The 22,710-nt window shown below is 42.0% G+C and overlaps 1 protein-coding gene across 1 annotated transcript in view; it reads left to right on the top strand.

The window, feature by feature from the left end:
• pdzrn4 (PDZ domain containing ring finger 4) overlaps positions 1 to 20,678 on the top strand; it is a gene marked incomplete at both ends in the record, with an annotated part of 36,659 nt that extends 15,981 nt beyond the window's left edge. Inside the window, 8 exons of the mRNA XM_080051433.1 lie at positions 5,576 to 5,853; positions 6,668 to 6,770; positions 14,173 to 14,271; positions 15,980 to 16,042; positions 17,759 to 17,860; positions 18,053 to 18,169; positions 18,639 to 19,706; positions 20,106 to 20,678. Of these exons, the coding sequence (XP_079907559.1) occupies positions 5,576 to 5,853; positions 6,668 to 6,770; positions 14,173 to 14,271; positions 15,980 to 16,042; positions 17,759 to 17,860; positions 18,053 to 18,169; positions 18,639 to 19,706; positions 20,106 to 20,678 (2,403 nt within the window). The remainder of the gene's footprint in view (positions 1 to 5,575; positions 5,854 to 6,667; positions 6,771 to 14,172; positions 14,272 to 15,979; positions 16,043 to 17,758; positions 17,861 to 18,052; positions 18,170 to 18,638; positions 19,707 to 20,105) is intronic.
• Positions 20,679 to 22,710: the final 2,032 nt, after the last annotated feature.

The raw sequence follows: 22,710 nt of genomic DNA, 5'->3' as shown, positions 1-22,710 counted from the left end.
ATCTTACCATACTACTAAACATATTCTAAAATGAATCAGATCCCAGCATAACAGCTGTCATTTACTCCGGAGAGTCATCATGCTCAGCTTGAAATTGGCCGTACTTGTAGTAAATTATATATTATAGCCTTTCTCAGCCACATCTTGCACTAAGGTCTGGAGTTCTCGATTGCCATTTCCTTTGAAATGACAGATGCTGTAATTGCAAGAGGTAATTTCAGATTTCTTTTTTTCAGAGCTTCTTAGACTTTAAAAATTATAAGTAAGCTAAACTTCTCTGATATCTTCCATTTGAAAAGGTAGCATGTAATCTTATAAAAAGTGACATAGCTACAAAAGCTTTTCAACTTAAAAACAAAACGAAAAGTCAGACTTCCCTAGGCTATATGCTTATCTATGGGAAATGCTTTCAATGGGTTAGATTCTGATGTTGCACTCTACGTTGAGAAAAGTCAGGGAAACTCCAGTGAGACAACGTATCACAGACAGGAAGCAGTGCAGGACTGTAGCTAACTTCATAGGGAACTGCTCACTGGAAAGCTTGCTAACCAAATTAGCTGCCTTAAAGGTGCTGTAAGCGGAATGGTTCTTTTAGCTAACTTCCTGTCAGTTACTGCAGTTAGCAGTCCCCTCGCTCGTCCCTACGTCACCACATTAATGCACTGCGGTCTTCAAGCTGCGAGTTATCTAGCATCATCTCAGATCCATAAGTGTGATAAAACATGATAAAAAACATCAAAACAGACATTGGGAAGGATTTTTACCTGCTCCGCCATCGTAGGCGAATACACATTCACCCATCTGTTGCTCTGCGGGTGCACCGGCAGTGACACGGGTGCCGGTTTGTAGCATTCTTTCTTCTGATTGGATACCACTTTCGAGATCCCCGAACAATTTAATTTGCCGATTACATGCAGAGCGGGTGACTGAGAGATCGCAGGTATGAAACGTGCACACTATATAAGTGATCACTTTATGATTATAGAGCGATTTAATACTTATATTAACCTAAATATATCGCTCACTTCACCTTTAATTTGCATCTAAATCATCAATTGACATGCAAGTTTAGTTTATAGCTATTGTGAATGGTTTAGTTTTAACTGTTGTGGAGTAGACTGTTATGAAAATATACAGTTTGAAAAAAAAACAATGTAAAAAAAATAAAGGGTTTATTTTAACCATGTCCAATCTGTCTTGCTAGCTCATCTTGGGTACTTGTCACGATTGCATCAAAAGCATCAGGGTATTCTCATTCCGCTCAAGGCAAGGGTCAATGTGATTCAGTTGACCGAGCATGGTCCACCAGTTGCACAGCCTGCCACTCAAATGTATGAAACCATCATCTTCTTTGCCTCCGCTGCACTATAGGTGATATCGCGTGTCTGGGACTTTTTATTATTGAAATGAGACATTTATGAGACAGGGAGCCCTTGTCGCAAGACAGTGACCTTCTGAATCATCTCAATACAGCCAAAGGAGGACGAGAAATGAGATTTGGCAGATTATTCGAGTGTGCCAGCTGCGCTATCTCACCCTCACAATATGCCAATTTCAATTTCTTACTTGTATTGAGCCGAGTGTTCACAAAAAAAATCATGATCTGTTTGATTGTGGAAAAGGAAAGCCTGCTGGTGCTTTGTTTCCCTTAAGGGCAGACGAGGTCAGTGTTGAAATGGCAGGGGGGGTCTTTCCTTTGAAACGTATTGTTTCGTGGTCCATTGTAAGCCTATTCAGTCAGAGATACATGGCATTATACAGCCAAACATGGTTAATGCAAACAGCCGCATTGTGGAGCTGTTTTAAAGCTGTCGGTGGCTGATGCGATACTGTGTGTGTGTGTGTGTGTGTGTGTGTGTGTGTGTGTGTGTGTGTGTGTGTGTGTGTGTGTGTGTGTGTGTGTGTGTGTGTGTGTGTGTGTGTGTGTGTGTGTGTGTGTGTGTGTGTGTGTGTGTGTGTGTGTGTGTGTGTGTGTGTGTGTGTGTGTGTGTGTGTGTGTGTGTGTGTGTGTGGCAGTTCCGTGCGTCTACTTCCATTTGCTCACAATGACACCGTATCTGTCAGATTTCACTGTGAGGTTGAGTGGTTTCCATCATGCTCTTATCTCTGCGCAGCAAACACATCCATTCGCATGTCGTCCACACAAATACACACACACGCACACGCACACACACACACACACACACTTACTTATCTCTGGGGCTTTCCTTATCGCTCCTGTTTGTATTCAAAAGTGGAAACAACATTTAGCCGTCCTAGTTGCCAACTGATTACATCCCATGACACATTTAAAAGGTTGACATGAGCCCTCTTTTTGAGCATATTGAAAGCCTCGGGCCTGACACTGATTGGCTTTCATAGCTACTTTCAACCAACGCATGTAACAGCCATTTCCCCGCCACGGTCAGCCACTAGCCACTCATGGTCAACGGTGTGTGTAATTGGTGCATCACAGGCAGCAAAATAGTACTACATGACCAGCTGAATACTGAGACGTGCTATCTGTTTGCCCGACCTTCAGAGCCTGTGTCAGGATGGGGAAATATCAAAGCTTTTTTCAAACCGTCTCCTGGACTTTTTCAGAGCAGCAGAGAGTGAATGATGTGAACTATTGTCGTCAACTACATTATGCTGCACCGCAAAGCCAAAATGAATGTCGAAAAAATGTGTAGCTTCAAAACAAGACTAAAATTCATTCATTCATGTGATTTGACTTAGGTTAAACTATACGCTTAATCATACATTTACATGTATTCAATTGTAGGTTAAGGTTGAGACTGTCCAATGTCCTAAGTATAGATTAAGATATTTGATAAAATCAAGCTATTTGGCTCACTAGCCCAACTGGGTTATCTTTCTTTTCACACAATTTCATCTGCCTCTGTGCTTTTTTGCCTTTGTAGGTCAGTATAGAAAGATAGAAAGGACAAAGAGCATACAACAAGTATCTCAAGAAGTAATAACAAGCATACAGAGTGGACCGATAGAGCAAGCCAATTACATCTTTCAGTAAAGTCTGTGGATCAATGATGAAACACATAAGCTACAGATTCTGTCTTCCAAACTCTAGCACACCACGTTGAACCTCGACCTTTAGGAAGTGCGTTTGGACGGACAAGAAGCGTTGGTTCCAGGGCTATTGGGAACCATTTTATATTGTCAATGGTAACCTTTAACTTGAGAGGTATATGATGGCTGCGCTAGATGGTTAGTTCATTACTGCCGTCCCCGCGGACCGCCGTGAACTCCGGACTATTTTTAGTGTGTTCTCTGAGAGCTTTCACGGGGTTCTATCGGATGATGCAATGAGTTGATATTGTTTTTATCTGTCAGGAGGCACAGTTGAGTAATGACACAGGGAACTTGTAATCAAAATGGAATTACTGTCTGATATTGATGGAACCCGCACACCGACACGTTTTCAGCCGAGGTATCACTCTATTGCACTTATAGCTCCCATGCATTTTTGCCCCCTCACACACATACAGAGCAGAAGATCCCATGCTTTACACAGCAATCCATATGGGAAAACAGTCTTTGGTTGAGTAAACATTAATATAGCAATAGTCGAAAAAATATATACAAAGCAGGAAATGAGTATATTTCAATAAGAAATGGAGCGTGTTTCGTTATGGGTCGCAGCTTTTTACTGAAGCTTCAATGCAGACTATATAAAGATACAATACAATGCAACTTAGAAATATGCAGCCAAAGAGATAATCATTTTAACTGTCTATGGAAGTGAAGGTAACAGATGTGTGAATGATCTTCTTGAATCGTTTTGCCTACTCCACCTCTCAATTGTCTTTGAAACCCTTGTCTAATTTGCCTGCTCCTCTTTTATCTCCTCTTTGGTGCTTTAATCATCCCTGATGCTTTGCAAATTCAGCGTTTACGATGTACAAAACGTGTATTGCACACAAACACACGTACACGAAGATGCGCAAAAAAAAAAGACCTGCACGTTCTGAGCCATTATCCCCGGGTCTTTGTCACATCTGCTGGCTATTAATCAGCTCCCAGTTAGCTCATCACCCGGCCGTTTGAATTGAGGAACAACAGCAGGTAAACACACTGGCAGGTGTGAACGAGCACAATCACTTCCTGCCTTCCGGAGCATTCCCTCTGATTGGAGATTAACGGGTCCATCTGGACCTCATTACAACTTTAGAAGGGCTGTGGAACTTTCTCTGTGCCTTCTTTCTGCGATGCACAGAGGTCCGAACGGGTCGATACAATAAAGTTAATGTGTGTGTGGAGGACTTTTATGTACCCAAAACACAAGACAGGTCACAGGTTGGATGCAGCCGTACGTTAATTGCCATCATAGCTGCAGATGGCAGTGAGATGTCTGACCTTGCAGCACTTTTACAACTCGTTTTACAACAAGAACATTTGTCATGAGTGCTGTCCAACCAACATAATGGTTTATTTGTTTACACAGCCCTTGCAAGGTCTAGCAGGTTTTACTAAGAGAAAGCCAGTTTAATGCTACAAAGCCTTTTTTTACGCCGGGCTAACATGTACAGGATATTGGCTGTTCACATGTCTAAGTTGTTCTCCTAATAATGATGCTGACATATCACATATGGCATATGCTTCCACATGTTAAGCCCTTGAAAAAACAGGCATCTAGAATCAATGCAAACAATCAATTGCAGGATACTGACAATGAACTTGTGCACGGCCTTGGTACACCGAGGTTAAACTAATTGGGTTCAACGTGTCAGAGAGTAAATGCATATAGGTGTGTGTTTTCACATTGACAGCTGTCAGTATGACATCTCTTCTTCGACCATTCCCTTGTGGTGTAACCTTTTCTTATTTTGCAAATTGAGTAAGTGCTGCTTGCCTGAAATGGTGTTCCCAAAGGAGCAAGGGCTGCTTCCCCCCACTTGGCCAAATGCGTATTGTTATTTTTGTACGTCTAATTAACTGTATGGATGCAGTGCAAATGCTTTTGAGTTAGACGAATAATGTTGTGAATATAAAATTTGTTTAATAATGAGTTTTTCTCCTTCAGCAAATGTTGCAAATCCAGGACATTATACAGTCCCTGTACATTTGGCAGTATAGCCTAAAGGTTAGAGTAGCATAATTGCGAATGGCTGGTCAGCATGGTAAAACATATGAACCTGCTGGGAAAGTGTACCATATAGGTGAAAACAAGGGAGAATACGTAATGGGCTCCCTCCATCAAGAATTACCGCCAAAGTGCCCTTTATAAAAGCACTTAACTTGCAGTTGCTTTACCGAAAGCTCTTCGGTGTGGCGCTGTGTAAAGGTAATTTGAGGCTCCCAGGTGTGAATGTGAATCAGGTTGTTGCTGAGAAGAGCAAGAATGTAGGGCTATGTCAGATCAGCCTTGGATATACTGTATGAGGGGAAAAAAGAGAATCTTTAAATGAGCAAGGTATCCTTCCACTTTCTATTGACTACTAAAAAGTGCATGTTGTATATTGTAATCAAGCGGATTCAGATACAGGTGCCGAAAATAATTTGCATTTTTTTTTTACCATACAACATCAAGGATGACATGTTATCCTAACGATTTTGTCTTGTCTACCCCCTCCAGGTAAATGCGCGAGACTTCTCCAAGGTGGACCATGAGGAGGCAGTGGTGGAGGCCATCAGGCGAGACCCCATCGTTGTCCAGGTTCTGCGGAGAACCCCCACCAGAGGCCCGGCCGCTGTCTCGCTCAGCCATGGCGGCGGCGGCGCACCTCAGGATGTGTGCGTGACGGACGTCTGCACGCAAACAGACATCACCTTCGAGCACATCATGGCTCTGGCAAAGCTACGGCCCGCCACTCCGCCCGTCCCCGACATCTGTCCCTTCCTTTTGTCTGACAGGTGAGGGCAAACACTATAGAGGGATAGTTGTAGGCAACTTTTTTTTTTTGCCTTTTGCATTCTGTCTACTGACATGGCAGGTTGATAATTATTTCCCCATATTTTCTTATCTGTAACCAAGAAATAGTTAAATCCACCCCAAATAAAACCTGAAACTTTTCCCCAGGCTCCTTCCGTCGTTCCATTTCATTTCCAGGTAGTTATAAAGCAGTTGTATCACAGTGTGGAAACCCAACCAGCACAGCTAAGTACTTTGCCCATGTGATATCATTATGCGGGAGCCAAAACCCGTTTGCAATAATTGCTTCGGTGTGCTACATCCATTTTCTTTAATGGGAGCTTTTGCTGGGCGATTAAAAGCCAATGGGCTGATAGAGCAGGCATTCTGGCACTACATCCATTCTCTGGCTATTTATAGGGCTTTGCCGGGCAGCAGATTAAATCAATTTGTCCTATAAAACTACAAATCTGCCAGTCTTGGTCAATGATTATGGAGAGGCAGTTTTCATGGTGACAATTTGCAGAGGTCATGTGTTTTTGTGGTGTGAATGGTTGTCTACATTGCTTTTCTTGTTCGCGCTTGAGTTTTGTTGCATACTTGAATAGATAGTACCAAGCTAAATATCTACTATACTTACTTTTTAAGGGGGTATACTGTGTGACATGATAACTATAAGGATACGTTATGTTATTTTTGACTAACATCATTCTGTCACTGCCAAATCCATGCAATTCATTTTCACCTTATTTCAAATTTATACAGGAGTACAATATCATGATCTTAAGCAAAACTGTCTTTTTTTTCTCTCCCTAGTTGTCATTCCATTCACACCATGGAACATGAGTTTTATGAATGTCCAGAGTACCTGTCCAATACCCCAGCAGAGGTGGAGAGGACTGAAGAGTACGAGTATGAGGTACAGTTTTGCATCTTTCTGCTTTGTGAGTACACATAATAACTGAATTGGATATAGCATTACATACTCCCGCCCCCCCACCCTTTTTGCCTGTCAATCGATCCGTCAACAGCTAGAGTCCAAAACAAAATAACATGTTGGGATTGGTTTGAAATGTTGTCTACATTTCCGTAGGCCACAGAAAATTAATATTAATGTACCTGGGGACACCCTAACCTTTACTCCTGCGCTGTCATCAGCTTACCATTTCTAGAAATATCAAAATCTGCAGAAACCTGGCTGCCAAGAGGTTTGGGTGTTCACAGTTCACGTCCTTAGTTCCACCTTGTTCCCCATCACTCTCTCTCTCTCTCTCTCTCTCTCTCTCTCTCTCTCTCTCTCTCTCTCTCTCTCTCTCTCTCTCTCTCTCTCTCTCTCTCTCTCTCTCTCTCTCTCTCTCTCTCTCTCTCTCTCTCTCTCTCTCTCTCTCTCTCTCTCTCTCTCTCTCTCTCTCTCTCTCTCTCTCTTATTTTATAAGTATACTGCTGGCTATCCACTAAAGGCATAAAGCACACCAAATATAATCAAGAAAGAAGTAAACATATAAACATAATGGGCAAGTTAACAGTTTATTTACTCATCACATTTAGCCAGAGGATGATCCTTATTCTATTTTGGACACTTCATTAGCCTTCCTCCGATGCTTTTATATTACCATCTTTTGATGGGTAATGAAAAGGCTGTCTTCAACAGACTGGTAGCTTGACAATGACATTCAGTTTTTTTCTGTTGAAAGAGGAAATGGTGTTAATGCTGTATTACACTCATATGAAGCCCCAGGATGTGCACACAAAAATACTTGCAATAGAAAGGCTCTTTTGGGAAGCTTTTTGTTACTTTGAGAAAATTCACAAAATTAGACAAGCTGTCACTGCATCAATACCAAGTTCAACATATGTGTTCCCTCTTAAAATCAATTCAAATACAATGACAGAATTTTATCTTATAAACCACAAATACCTGGAGGACATTATACAACACCTGAACTCCTCATCTTGCTGCCTTGACATTCTGCCCACAGGCTTCTTTAAAACAGTTTTTAGCTGTATGGCCTCAGATGTTCTACAAATTGTCAACATGTCCCTTCAGACAGGTGTATTCCCACAGGCCCTGAAAACAGCAGTCATCAAGCCACTCCTAAAAAAGAACAATCTAGATACATCACTCATGAAAAATTATAGGCCCATATCTAACCTACCATTTTTAAGTAAAATCATTGAAAAAGCTGTTTATCAACAGCTAAATAACTACTTAGCAAAGAACAACTGCTTTGATGTTTTCCAGTCAGGATTTCGACAACACCACAGTACTGAGACTGCACTGGTTAAGGTCCTCAATGACATCCATTTAAACACAGACAGTGGCAAAAGTTCTGTCTTAGTTTTACTGGATCTCAGTGCCGCTTTTGACACAGTTGACCACAGCATATTACTAGATCGACTAGCAAACTGGGTTGGACTTTCTGGAACTGTACTAAGCTGGTTTGAATCCTACTTAAAGGATAGAGACTACTATGTGTCAATAGGCAATTTCACATCTGAGCGGACAAATATTGAATGCGGAGTCCCCCAAGGTTCCATTCTTGGGCCTCTTCTGTTTAACATCTACATGCTCCCACTAGCTCAGATTATGAATAAGAACAAATTATGCTACCATAATTATGCAGACGACACACAAATTTACATAACCATATCACCAGGAGACTACAGTCCGATACAGGCACTGAGTAAGTGCATTGAACAAATCAATGATTGGATGTGCCAAAATTTCCTTCAATTAAACAACGACAAAACTGAAGTAATTGTCTTTGGTGCCAAAGATGAACAATTAAAAGTCAGCGCACAGCTTACATCCGTTATGTTAGAAACCACACCCCAAGCAAGAAATCTTGGTGTAATCGTAGACTCTGACTTGAATTTCAAGAAACACATTAAATCAATTAATAAATCAGCCTACTACCACCTAAAAAACATATCAAGAATTAAAGGGCTTATGTCTCAGCAAGATTTAGAAAAACTTATCCATGCATTTATCTTTAGTAGACTTGACTACTGTAACAGTGTCCTTGCTGGCCTTCCAAAAAAATCTATCAGACAGCTTCAGCTAATTCAGAACGCTGCTGCTCGAGTCCTCACTAGGACCAAAAAAGTGGATCACATTACCCCAGTTCTGAGGTCTTTACACTGGCTTCCTGTCACTCAAAGAATTGATTTCAAAATACTGATGTTGGTTTATAAAGCACTAAATGGTTTAGGGCCAAAATACATTACTGATATGCTGATAGGTTATGAACCATCCAGAGCCCTTAGGTCGTCTGAGACAGGTCTACTTACAGTACCTAGAGTTAGGACTAAACAAGGAGAAGCAGCTTTTAGTTATTATGCACCAAAAATCAGGAACAAACTCCCAGAAAACTTGAGGTCTGCTACAACTCTCAGTTCTTTTAAATCGAGTCTGAAGACTTTTTTGTTTCCATTTTAACCTGCAATTTTTATTTTATTTGCTTCTTTTATTCGCTTTTAAATGTTTTATAATGTGTTTTATGTATTCTAATCTTGCCCCTGTAAAGCACTTTGAGTGGCCTTGTGCTATATAAATAAACTTGCCTTGCCTTGCCTTGCCTTACTCTAGATTTCCAAGCTATTGTACCTGGATTGAATAGACTTATTTTCTTCCATTGATGTAGTAGGACATGAGGCCACTTCGTTCCCTGGAGATAATCCAAGGCTGAGCTATGATGCGATACAAGAAAAACAGTCTCCCACAATAATACATGAAAATTGGCTACCCCTTGTGAAAGCTGCATCTTGTCTCTAAATTGATCTGTGTATGAAAGCATAAACTGGAAGGCCATTCTTCATAAGGTCATACCAAAATAAAACCTTTTCTCTGAAAAGGCCTCCTTTGAAGTACCTATGTGTTTCATGGACAGGCCATTTCCTTTTTTTATCTAGCACTGTCCTTCAGAAATATTTGTGCCCCTTTTCATACGGGCACTTCAAGCTGAATTGAAATTGCAAGTGTGTTATGAGGTAAAATGCAAGCATTCATTTGTATGAGAAAGGGATTAGGTGGAAGTTCAGGTTATGGTCAATGGGACTCGAACTCATATCACTATTTAAACTAAACATTCTAATTAGTAGGCTTCTACAGCGTATTGTGATTGAAATACTGCTAGTTAAGAACGGAATTATTTGTGCTTCTTTACAACATTTTGAAACTGCATTTCTTAAATTAATAGAACATAGGCCTATGTCCTGGGCCGCTTTTGAGGTTTAATGATTAATACAGGACACATATGTACGGCCTTGCTAGCAGTTCTTATGCACGACTATTCTTTAAGCTAAATGCTAATGAAAGCATGCTCACAATCACAAAACTAGCGTGCTGATGTTCAGCTGGTGTTAACCCTGTTTAACATATTGGTAAAGCATGTAAACAAGCCACAATTGTCTAAATAGCTCTAAACACAGTTTTTAGCTAAAACTAATTTAAGTTTCCAAATTTGTAGGTCCAAAGTATTCTGCTGTGCACATATACAACATACCTCATTAAGAGATTATCAATTGTTTAAGGTATTGTTACTAAAACCTTGCTATCAAAAGAGTTCATTATTTGTGTGTGTTCCATACAGTCAATGGTATGTACCCACAATTGTCTCAATTGTTACAGATGCATCATGCCACTCACAAAGTGGACCTTCAGGGTCATGACAGGTGTCAGTGATGGGTGACGTTTGCTGTACTGTCAGTGGTTCCCCCATGGTTTAATAGGCACTTCCTGGTTGATTGAACTGCATTGTGGGTCATTAGGATTCCTCTGCTGCCAGCTGGGGCCTTACCTTACAACGTCATCTGGATGAAAGAGTCTCCGGTGTGTGAGGGGTGGAGGGTGGAGGGTGCGGTAATAGCAGTAGGCTAGTAACAAGGTCGACTTTACAACACACACACACACACACACACACACACACACACACACACACACACACACACACACACACACACACACACACACACACACACACACACACACACACACACACACACACACAGAGAGACCATTTCAGCCAGCCTCACTACCTCTGTCCACCCATGTGTATCTAACTGAAACATGAATGGCTTTCCTCTTGATGAAACAGAATGGGTCTGCCGTTCCCAGGAACATTACTTCTGACAGGTTTAGCTTCACCTCCACCTGATCGTCCACATGGGTACTCCTGCTGTCATAACACTCCTGCTACTTCTGCCAAATCTACCAAAACTTCCATTTTCCCAAGTGCAAGGGGAGAATTTGTTTCAAAACTAACACTTTTATATGTGAATGCTTTGATTGTTGGGATGAAAAAATTAAGTCCACAGTGGAATAGCAAGCCACTTTAATTGTACTTCTCAGAGTTACTAAAATATTGGAAGTGAATATCTGAGTTATCATGTTCTCAACAGTTGCAGCTCTTCTTGGGTACTAATATATACTTCCCTGGCAAAGCAATGTTGAATAATGGTCGATGTCAACGAATGCTCTGTTTGGTCAACAGGTTATAACACAGTACAGTTAATGAAGGGGCATCAGTCTGCCAGGAGGCAACCACATAGACTAGATGTTTGTCAAATTAGTAAAAATAAACATGTCCTCATTATGGATCATAAACGAGTGCTTTAATGGCAGCCTTTTTTTCGTCCTCCAAAAACAATGTGTACGCAAGGGGTGCTGCAGGAGTAAAGAGTATTATCAAGCTTTGTCAGTGCAAGTATAAAAACAGAGACAATATAGCAGAAACCATCATCAGTTTGTATGGATCAAGCAGTGACAACATCAAAATAAGAAAGTGGTACATAAATGAAAAATGGCCAAAATCAATACACATCAAGCAAGTATATCCAGGGTTTTACTGGTATGAGCCAAACATCAAAAGTGCTGGATCATTCAATTACCATGATGCAAGTCAATACCATGTTTTGCTACATCCTGAAAAAACTCTACTGTAGAGCTTTCAAAATCCACAAACCGCTGTTCACAACACAGGTAATCTGCTAAAAATCAACAGTCTTCAAAACAATACAAGATTATATTTTCACACGTTCATAAAAAGCTAACACCAAATGCTTTGTGTTGGGTTGACAGTGGCCATGATTTCCTGATGTACAACCACAATGGTTTGCATAGATCAATTCAAGTAGCAACATAGCAGATGATACATTTGCAAAAAACAAAAGCAGCATCAATGGGACACTTGTCATTAAAATTCATTCATAAGCTTTCCATTTCTGTTTGATGTTGCTATTAAAAATAGTGTCGGCTGAAAGGATATTATCACCTCAAAGAGCCAATGTACATTAGGCATGGCGGTAATTTTTTTTCAATGAAACACGAAGTAACAGTAAAGTGCACATTGCACTGAAATGTTACTAACAGATGCTTAATGTCCCTCTGAAAGACAGGGCACCACCTATTGTCATATGTTGTTTTCTCATTTGTGGTAAATGTGATCTCTCCCGTTTTTTTTTAAATGGGAAAACCACATACTTTGAATTAAGCAGGCAAATTCCCCTCAACTGCCAAGATGCATTTGTAAGCCATGTGAAATCCTGTGCCAACGTCCACTGCTGTGCCATTACTCAAACTCCACAGTGGCACAGATTAGGATCCAATCATCACTAATCAAGCCTCTCCGCAAGTTTCAGCCCCAACAGGCTCCACTCATCTGGAGACCGTCACACTGCAGTGACTGATCCTGTAAAAAAAAAAATGCAGCCAACCACCCAATGTGCACCGACATTAAGGGCATTAGAGCGGTCTGATCTCACTTTAAGCAGACGTTATTTCACTTGTCAGGGATCTTTACAAATCAGCCAGTGAGTGTACTAAACCCGCGAGGAGTGTGGGTATAGTCAAGACCAACGCACGGTGTTACTATATTATAAACTCCTAACACACCCCAACCTTTGAAGGTCAGGGCTGTCTGCACAGAGGGTTAAATGCCACAGAAATTAATTACTTCCCCTGTCAATCTCTGCTATCGTGGTTTCCCATGACAAAAAAAAGGGTAGGTGCATGGGGCTTAATCCTTGCCCCCTACCCTCGTTCCATTCCCCCCCCCCCCACTCCCCTTTCTCTCACAACTTCACCGTGCTGAAATTAATTTGCCAGTGTTGGTGGTTGATAAAGATTACCCTCTGGATTCATCTTTATTTGATTATGTGTACACACCGCAGGGGTCTAAAGGGGCCAGTAGCCAGTTTGGGGCTTACATTTTAAGACATTTCCTGTGGGAGGGAGAATGCCATTGCAATACCATCGCGGCAGCCATCAAAGTCCAACCCCTGGATGATGACACCATGCTGGTTTCGATTTGATACTGACAGGCTTTTTATTTCATTGATGTGCGGAACACATGCTGGTGCCATGTGTATGTGTCTTTTCTGTATTTAATGTGCATTGCATCATTGTACATTACATTCCAGTCACAGGTCTTTATCTGGGTGGGGTTGGGGCAGATCATGAGTCTATATTATATATGTGAACTAGTACAGGCCAAGAATCCAAGCGACTAAGCCCTTTAGAAACGGAAGGCTCCTCTGACAATTCAACCCAAGCCAGCTGGTGAACATAGTGGGGCACTTAGCATATAAAGGGCTAGATATTTCCCTGTGGAATTGGCGGAGAGCAAAGAAAAGCTCAAAGGAGAGTGTAGTATTTGACTCCAAATGAATGCCAAATTAACTTATAAAGGGGCTAATTTTTCAGTGTTGTGTTCACTGACTGAGCTGCCCCCTAGTGGCCAAAATAAAAACACAGGTCATGCATGGTAAAAGCTTGGACATGGACGAAACAAAGACAATATTAAAAAGTATTATAAAGATAAGAAAATTATGAGAATAGAAAGGCAGGTAAGGGTCAGAGGATTGGGAATATGCTGTGCAACTCATACGTATAGGATCCCAAATAATAATTTATAATTTGAGGTTGTCTGGATATTTTAAATCATTGGAACATTGAAATAGATTATCTCTGCGTGAAAGCAATTTCACTACTTGTGACTGCGGAACAACAAAACAGTCGCAAAGTGATTAGTAACGGTAATGGAGAGCATACAAATCAAGTTGGCCCCCTCATCTCCCTATAGGGTGGCATAATTTCAGCTGCTCTGTGAAACTGATGAAAGAGCTTCATGTTTGAGAAGATATGCTTTTGGAATCCATTTAATTCACTGGGGCAAATAAAGGAAAGAAAAAAAAAGTAAGCTCTAGATAGGTCCACCATGTATAGGTTCAACACATTAACACATTATTGTTTTGTGTGTGTGTGTGTGTGTGTGTGTGTGTGTGTGTGTGTGTGTGTGTGTGTGTGTGTGTGTGTGTGTCAGGAGGTGGAACTGTGTCGGCAAAACAGCCAGGAGAAGCTCGGCCTGACGCTGTGCTACAGGACGGACGATGAGGAGGACACGGGCATCTATGTCAGCCTGGTAGGTAGTGGTACAGGGGTTGCCGTTATTTGGTCCTCCTACACTGACTTTTAATTGACAAATAGTGTTAAGCCTTGTTACTACATTGCTTTCTTTTAAAGGTAATTCACAGTAATAGCATCTTCTTGTCACACAATTCCCTTCTATACCGTTCTGTCAAATGAAGTGCTATGGCCCAGAAAAGCACACTATTGGGAGAATAAACAAACGCTCCCTGATGAGGTCTGATCGAGAAACGGCTGCGTGTTTGTTAAATCAAAACTTAGCGTCTCGCTATCAGTTTCTTTCAGAGCGGGGAAGTTATTTAAAGATGGAAATGAAATCCCATTTGAATTGCCACCTTTACATCTCGAAGCAGAGATCAAGTGGGACTGCAGTGGAAAGGGAAATGTTTGCCAGTCAAATATTAACTACTCCACGCATGGCCAAAGAGGAAGTCGGGTTTGAAATGTGATTCCGGTCCTTTCCACTCTCATTCCTCCTCCTCCTCCTCTAACGTCTTTTAATTGAAGGTTTTAATTAGCTCTGAGCGTCAACCTTCTCCCATTCACCGTACCTCCTTGGAATACTAAATAAACGAAAACAAAAAGGGGACGTGTGGACGAGATTCCTTTTTTAAAATTCAAATGATTTGTAGCTCAGAAGAAAAAAAAGCGTTGATAAGAAAAATGAAAACAAATTCTTAGGCCTTCTGATACAAACCTAAGGGAATTATGGGGGTTCCATGCACTCCAAAACTGAAATGAAAAACATGCGAAGCCTGACTGCAGGTGCATTTTCAATAGCATTATGAACAAAAAACAGTCAAGGGGGTCAAAAGCAAGAGCTGCTATGAGCATATAAATGGCATCAGTACAAAGACCTGCAGAATATTTAGCTCCTTTCAGCCTTCATTAAATGACTTGTGCACAAAACCGTGAACCCTACCAGATATTTCTCTGTTCTTTTTCACCAGTTCCTCTATCTCCAATATTAAATGTGAATGTTAAAACTAAACCACCCACAACATCAGCACCTGCTGAACCTCAACAGATTGTGAGAGCAGTCTCCCGTCAACACAAGCATCTATTTTTACACTGTATGTTTGATAAAAAGGATAAAAATGCAAATTTATCTCATTAAAATGTATTGGAATAATATAATATCGGTACACTGTAGGTTTTTCCTTCCCCCCCCCCCACACACACACAGCCACATGTGGCTCTCTCACTTGATCTTCAATGCAAGAACAGAACAAAGTTTAGGAAATGATTATTGAGGGCTTACAGTGTTGTTGCATATCCGTTGGGATGCATTTGGAAAAATATGAGGCGTTGATTCATTCAACTAACAAAGAACAATGTCTGCGCCATAACAACCCGTGCACCTATGGTTGTTTTTCTTTTTCACTCATGCTTCATTTACAACTCATATGCTATTTTGTATAACGTCTAGGACTCACATGTAAGTCAGTGCCAGTCCCCTCTGGAATAAAGTAGAAGCAATGACTCCTGGGAAAACCCACCTGCATTGTACGACAAATACGAGGTTGTCGGAGATAAAAAGATAAACTTCTTCTCTCTCATTCCTGACAGCAAGGATGAGAGAGCAGTAGGGAGTAAGCACATCAGTGGTGTTTTTCTTTGTGTGTGGAGAACATAGAGATGAGATGTATCAATGAAATGAAATGAGCGGCTATCAGTGTTGACTTGAATGATCTTTTGTGCAGGTGGAGCCAAACAGTATAGCTGCAAGAGACGGACGTATCAAGGAAGGAGATCGTATTCTACAGGTGTGTACTATCATCTCAGTGACCTAAGAACATTTACGACCGGTTATAATTTGAAATCCCATCACACAACTAGGGTTTTCGTCTTTATTTTTTTTTTTACCTTAGTTGAGGAAACACGTAAAGGTAGATCCACCAGGAGGGCTGCAAAACACTAACTACTTGGAAAATATCCAAGAAGCCAGTGTCCCCAGTTCGGGGAAGCTATGTATATTTAATCGCCCTGTATTACCGGGGAAATTAAAGTCCCCGGTCGTAGTTTCACCCTGCACTAAATCATCTGTAGCACTGTTGTCTCAGTGTTACTCAGTCCCCTTACCCTCCCCCTTAAGGGGGTCAGTGATTGTGGCTATTCCCCGCTAAACTCATACACACATACATACCTACAACAAAGATGTTGCAACCTTTTATACACTGTTTGAAAATAAAATTAATAAAATCTTCTTTGGATTGTATCTGTAATTCCAGTGGCAGTTACAGGAATACAGGAATACAATACAGGATTTCTAAAGTGTGAAGGTGTGCACTCTTGACTCCAGGCTTAAGTGGCAGCAGGTGTGTGTAGCCCCGGTGAACAGCACCTCGTTTAAGGCTGTAACATACTCCGCGAGAAGAAAGAACAAAGTTCTCGGTGACAGAGCTGCGAGAAGAAAATGACGTCATTTTCTTCTCTCAGCTCTTGTTTAGCTGTTCTCGCAGCTTGTTCTCGACACATCACCCGGGCCGAACTTTCTTCTCGCAGCTTGTCCGAGAACTACTGTGTGATTGGTCAGTTTGAAGTCAATGAGGAAAGCGAAGTGAAATCAGCTGGCGCTACTGAGTCAAATTTCCATGGTAACAATGCGCCGCGGTGAGGAATTCGGCAGTTGAGTTCTCATGAAGTATGTAATGTCAGACCAGAAAGAACTTCTCGCAGCTCTGTCACCGAGAACTTTCTTCTTTCTTCTCGCGGAGTATGTAACGGCCTTAACACTTAACGAGAAGTTGTCTGTTTCTTATTCCTTACAAAATTCCAGTCATGTACGAGAATAGGTTGATAAATACTAGAATATAGTTCAATGTAGCCTCTCAGTACCCAGCATATTAACTTGCTTTTAAATAACAACAGTGTACCCAACATAACCTCTCCTCCATATTTATTGTATATACTGTAGCACCCTGAGGACCTTCATTCTATCGCTATAGTGTTTCTATGTCCCAGTGGTGTGAATGATTGTGGGGAGCAGGGCCTGTCGTACTCCTGGCCCTATTATCTTCTCCTGACAGCCCCATTACTCTAGTGAGGAAAAGATGAACGCCACCTGTCAAAGAACAGTTAATTGTGTGTCTGGATGTGTGGTGGGGTCGGACTACGCACTCGCCTTACCGAGCGCGCAGCATGCCCGTGTCTCTCTCTGCTTGGGATTGCGTGGAGCTGATAGGAAGTGAAGGCAGAAAGGAGTATAGACAGACAGGCAGGTCCAAGACAGAAGAAAGTGTGAAAGAGACAAATGGAAGGAGGCAAATGAGGCAGAGTGAGAGGGAACAGAAAGTGTCGGCATGTAATTACTCAAGGTGTGTCTTGCAAAAATGGGAATTACACTCATCTTTTCATTCATGTCAGTTAAATGGATGATGATGGTGATACAATTACAGACTCTCCTTTCTTGGGATATGTGCTGGGGAGTTTTTACGAGTTTGTTCTTAACGCGACCATCTACACTTGTCTTTGATGTCCAGATAAATGGCTGTGAAGTGCAAGACAGAGAGAAAGCCGTTGCCTTGCTGTCAAGTGAAGAAGCCAGGAGCATCGTACTACTGGTCACAAGACCAGAAATTCAGGTAAACACTCACACTCCTGCACAGGATTCCTCGCCCTATCTTGACAACCTATGTCATGTCAAATAACAACAGATGCCTGCTAAGTGCTTTTTTCTTCCCTTCGGACTGTCAACGTGATTGTCTGGAGTTTCTACACAAACACATACACAGAGAGAGAGACAGGTTTTTTTTGACAAGACTTTGTGATTTCAGCTGGAGGAGGAGGTGTGGCTGGATGACGAGCAACAGGAGCTTGTGGAGGAGCTGAAGATGGAGATCCTGGAGCAGAGGAGGAGGCAAAGGGAACATAACTTTGACAGGGGTGATGAGGTGAGAGCTAAGGGGAACACATCAAAACAAGACACGAAAAAATATCCAATAAGAGGCAAAAGGTAAAGCAGGCAGTTAGGTAACAGGGTTGGGAAAAGCCCGATGTTAAGGTTGTGGAAAGATCATATGGTAAACAAAAGGAAAAGAGTTATCTGTAGGTCTATTATTCCTTCCAAACTGGTCTCCATCATGGAGGTCAGATGCGGCAGGTGCTACACGCCCATTTTAGCCCATCTACATAAAGGGTGCACCACTTCCTACATTACCACTGAGCGGAAGCATTATGCAAAGCATAAGCTGAGTAATTGTACACTATGCACGTAATTCCTAGAGATATCTTGCTTATCATTATCCCTTCACATTGGTATGTGTAAAACATCATGAACTGCCACATACATATGAAGTTCTTGCAAGTGAATAGAATTGCCCTTGAGCAGGACTAACTGTCTGATCTTTCTTCCTACACCAGCATCAAGCTGAGGAAGAGATGACAACAGACACCGCTACCTATTCCTCCAACAATCAAGACAAAGATAGCGGGTTTGGACACAGTACAGACAGCCCAGAGCACCAACCCCTGCTGGCTAAACTTAACAGGAGCCCAGCCCATTGCCTGAGGGACAGATGGCGGCAAGAGCATCCTCACACAAGACGAGGGAATGTAGGGCCACAGGACACCGACAATCCAAGAACGTTGTCGAAAGTCCAAGGCCGTGAAGGGGTACTCAGTATTCGCAATGGTGGAGGCGGTGTCCTGGGTTTGGAGAATCGATTTCAGCAACTCCTAGAGCTCAAATGTCAAATCCGGAATGGAGGCGAGTGTGGAGTGTACTCCATTCGACACAGTATAGAGTGTAGCGTCACTGAGCAAGGAAGAGGAGATTGCGATGACGTAGATGTAGATGGTGTAGTAGAAGGGACAGGAATGGAGCAGGAGTTAAGGATGCTTAATGAGGAGCTGCGCAGCATCGAGCTTGAGTGTCAAAGCATCATGCAGGCTCATCAGCTCCGCCAGGCCCACCAGCTGGAACACTCACAACCCACGCCATGCTCACCCGGATGGAGCCCAAAAGACAAGCGGCGCGGCAGGTTGGCCGACATCCACGAATACCCAGAGAGGTCGGACAGCGATAAGATCCGAGAGAAGGACAGCTCCAGTGCCTACAACACAGCGGAGAGTGCACGGTCGACACCCCTAGGTATGGAGCGATCTCCCGATCATTCTCTGCAGAGACACATCAGCATCACCAACCAGAAAAACCTCAGACTGGCTTCATCTGCACCTACCAGCCCCATCCCCATCCCCAAGGCGAAGGGTACACCTGGTGGTAGCAGACCAGCAGACCCAGGCCCTGTTATCTCCAGCAGCCCAGACCAGAGTAACCCTTCCCGGTCTGAGTCAGACCCTGCCCTGCCAGCAGATGATGAGAGGTGTGAGAAGAAAGGGAGGAACAGAGATTCCAGGAGGAGGCTTCCCTTTGGTTCTTCATATCAGACAACCCCCTATCAAGGCCAGGGAGGATCCAGACAACTCCAGGTAGGTCTAAACAAAAAAACATGGATCAAATTAAATGTATTTTTCCCTTACATGGTATCGGCTCTATTGTATTCTACCCTACTCGGATTTTTTGGTTTGCCACGAAAAAGTACCTTGAACCTACTTTTTGGTACCTTCTCCCTCGAGGTTCCAGGGACCAGGTACTAAATGATGACATGAAACACTGCAAACCACTGATTGGTAAAGGACTGAACATTAATTCATCCAAAAACAATATGGCGGTACTATCATTGGTACTACATCAACAAACTACCACCAGAAAAGTGCCTGATACGAAAGGCGAATATAGTATAGCTGGTACCATGTAATGGAAAAGTGCCCTAAGGCTGATATGCCTTTGAAGACATTGCTGTCCTAACAATATTCTCTGTATTGCAGAGCTACATGCACCTCCTACAACAGCACTCATCCCTGGAGTACTCGCAGAGCCAGCTGAGTCTGCTCAGTGTCTGTCGAGATCCTGTGCATCGCAGCGGACGCCCTGGGGAACCCCGTCTGGAGTGGAAGGTCAAAGTGCGGGCTGATGGCACACGCTACGTGGCCCGGAGGCCCGCTCGTGACCGCATCCTTAGGGAGCGGGCGCTGAGGATCCGCGAGGAAAGGAGCGGAGGCATGACCACGGATGACGACGCCATGAGTGAGATGAAGATGGGCCGCTACTGGAGCAAAGAGGAAAGGAAGCAGCACTTGGCACGAGCCAGGGAGCAAAGGAAGAGGAGGGAGTTCATGCAAAAGAGCCGCCTCGAATGTCTAAGGGAGGGGCCAGGCAGTGGAGCTGAGGGCAGGAAGGAGATCAATATCTTGGAGCTCAGTCACAAAAAGATGATGAAGAAACGAAATAAAAAGATCCTGGATAACTGGATGACCATCCAGGAGTTGATGACCCATGGGGCTAGAGTCCCAGAGGGCGCTAAAGTACATAACGCCTTCCTATCTGTCACAACTGTCTAACGGACACATGCAGTACTGCAGATTTTTAGGTACTGAACAAATTTCTGGAACTTCTGGTTTAATAAAAAAAAAGTGTCAGTTTAAATTGAATTGTCAGTCTGCTGAGGACTTCTGTAGCATCCCTAAGGCAACTGTGTAACTTTTTAAGAATGTTTGAACAGGTCTTTAACTCATTACAAGACCTCAGCTATTCAAAACATGACTTTTCGCCTATTTCCACTTTTTGGTAATGCACTTGTTTCTGATAGCAGTTGATTTTGGTAACAAACAAATTCACACAAAATAAGTGAAGAACCAGCACGTTCACTTCATGTTTATGTATCCATATTCTCCACTCTTCTGTTTCATTGCATATGGAGCGACTTCACTTGCCTCGTTCCAGGTGGCATTTTTTTATAATGGGAAAAATACAATATTTTTCACACTTTGTAAACTCAGTAACTTTTTGTAAGGGAATTTTTTCACTGAATGTCAATGAACTGTAAACATGTTATTGTTATTACTTATTTATGTTTTTATCACCAAACCATCAAGGTCAGAGTTGACACTATTTGATTGTACTGTAGCCTGCATTGTACGCCAGACCAACACAAAGACAAATGAGAAAATCTGCATATTTCCTTAGGGACAATTCCTCATCTCAAAAATAAGGGCACTCAATTTAAAGCACTAGAAATATGATTATGCTTTGTCTTAAGCTCATATTATTAGTGAGCTGGGATGGCTTCTCCGAAACTCTTTTACCACAGCTTACAGTCAAAACTCTGATCTATTACGTGGTTAATTTAGACATTAACTTAACACTTGAGGCAACCCTGAACGCTTACCCATTAATGTGGGAATTATGTTTAAAATGTGAAATAGATTCATATTTATATTGTTTACTGTTATTTCTATTTATTATAAATTAATTTTTATGGTCCGTCTGATGTTTCACATACCCTTGAAAGGCCAATACCAGGCGCTGTCAAGGAAATGTATCATATTGCAGCCTTTAACTCAAACCTGCTGCTTTTCACTGTAGTTCATTGAAGAGGCCTTGAGTTCAGTACTTGTTGTTGGTGATATTTGTAATAAAAAAAGAATCATAATAAAAACAACGATTAAGAAAGATTTATCTTCTAGTCAGTGATTACCTTCGGAACATTTTAATAAGTTATGAAGTTTCATTTGTTCAACCACTTTTGTCCTGTGCTACAATATCTCTTCCAATATTGGCTGGATTGCCTTGCAACCTGGTATACATACATGGTCTCCAGAAGATGCATCCAATCGAAACTACTGATCCTCTGACTTTTCTAGTAACTCCACCATGAGGTTGATACCTATGGTTTTGAATGAAATGTCCCAACAACTATTGGATGGATTGCTGTGGAGATAGGTACCTACTTAGTCAACGTTGATGTCCCCATCAGTGAATCTCCAAGGACTCCTGAATTTTTTTCAGAGCTCTTACATTAGGTCAAACAGGCGAAATTGGTCCCACATTTCCTGTGGCTGCTGAACTTCTAGTTACCTAGTTCCAGTGGACATGCCAAATCATGTTTCACATGGAGAGCTCCAAAGTTGTTAGTGATTCAGTTAGCAGTGAGAGACATCTTTCTTCTTACAAACCAATGTATTATGCATGCTGGGGCCGGCAGTTAACATGTTTGGATTTGAGAGGCATCAGAGCTACACTCGCATCTCCCCGCTCTTAAATAAAAAAGGCAGTATTTGGGAAGAAAATGTATTGTTTTCCCGCAGAGAGCAAGACATTTGATCCTGTGTGCTTGGGTTTTGTGTCAGGGGAGGAGTAGCCTACATTAAAGGAGGCTGCCAAGTTCTTTCTCTAAGATACATATTTCTGGCAAATCCTTATGCCACTGATACAATACTGTGCAATCAGCTAATGTACACTCTATTAACACAGTCTATTTGTGTGTGATTATGAAGAAAATGATTGCCAATTGGACACATGGAAAAATCTAATTGGAACTGTAATGATGGCTGCACCTGGGAAAGTACCACACTTGCCTCCAGGCTGTACCAA

Source organism: Ammodytes marinus (genome assembly GCF_949987685.1).
Source record: "Ammodytes marinus genome assembly, chromosome: 22".
In the NCBI taxonomy this organism is placed as follows: Eukaryota; Metazoa; Chordata; class Actinopteri; order Uranoscopiformes; family Ammodytidae; genus Ammodytes; species Ammodytes marinus.
This window is presented reverse-complemented; position numbering and strand designations above follow the sequence as displayed.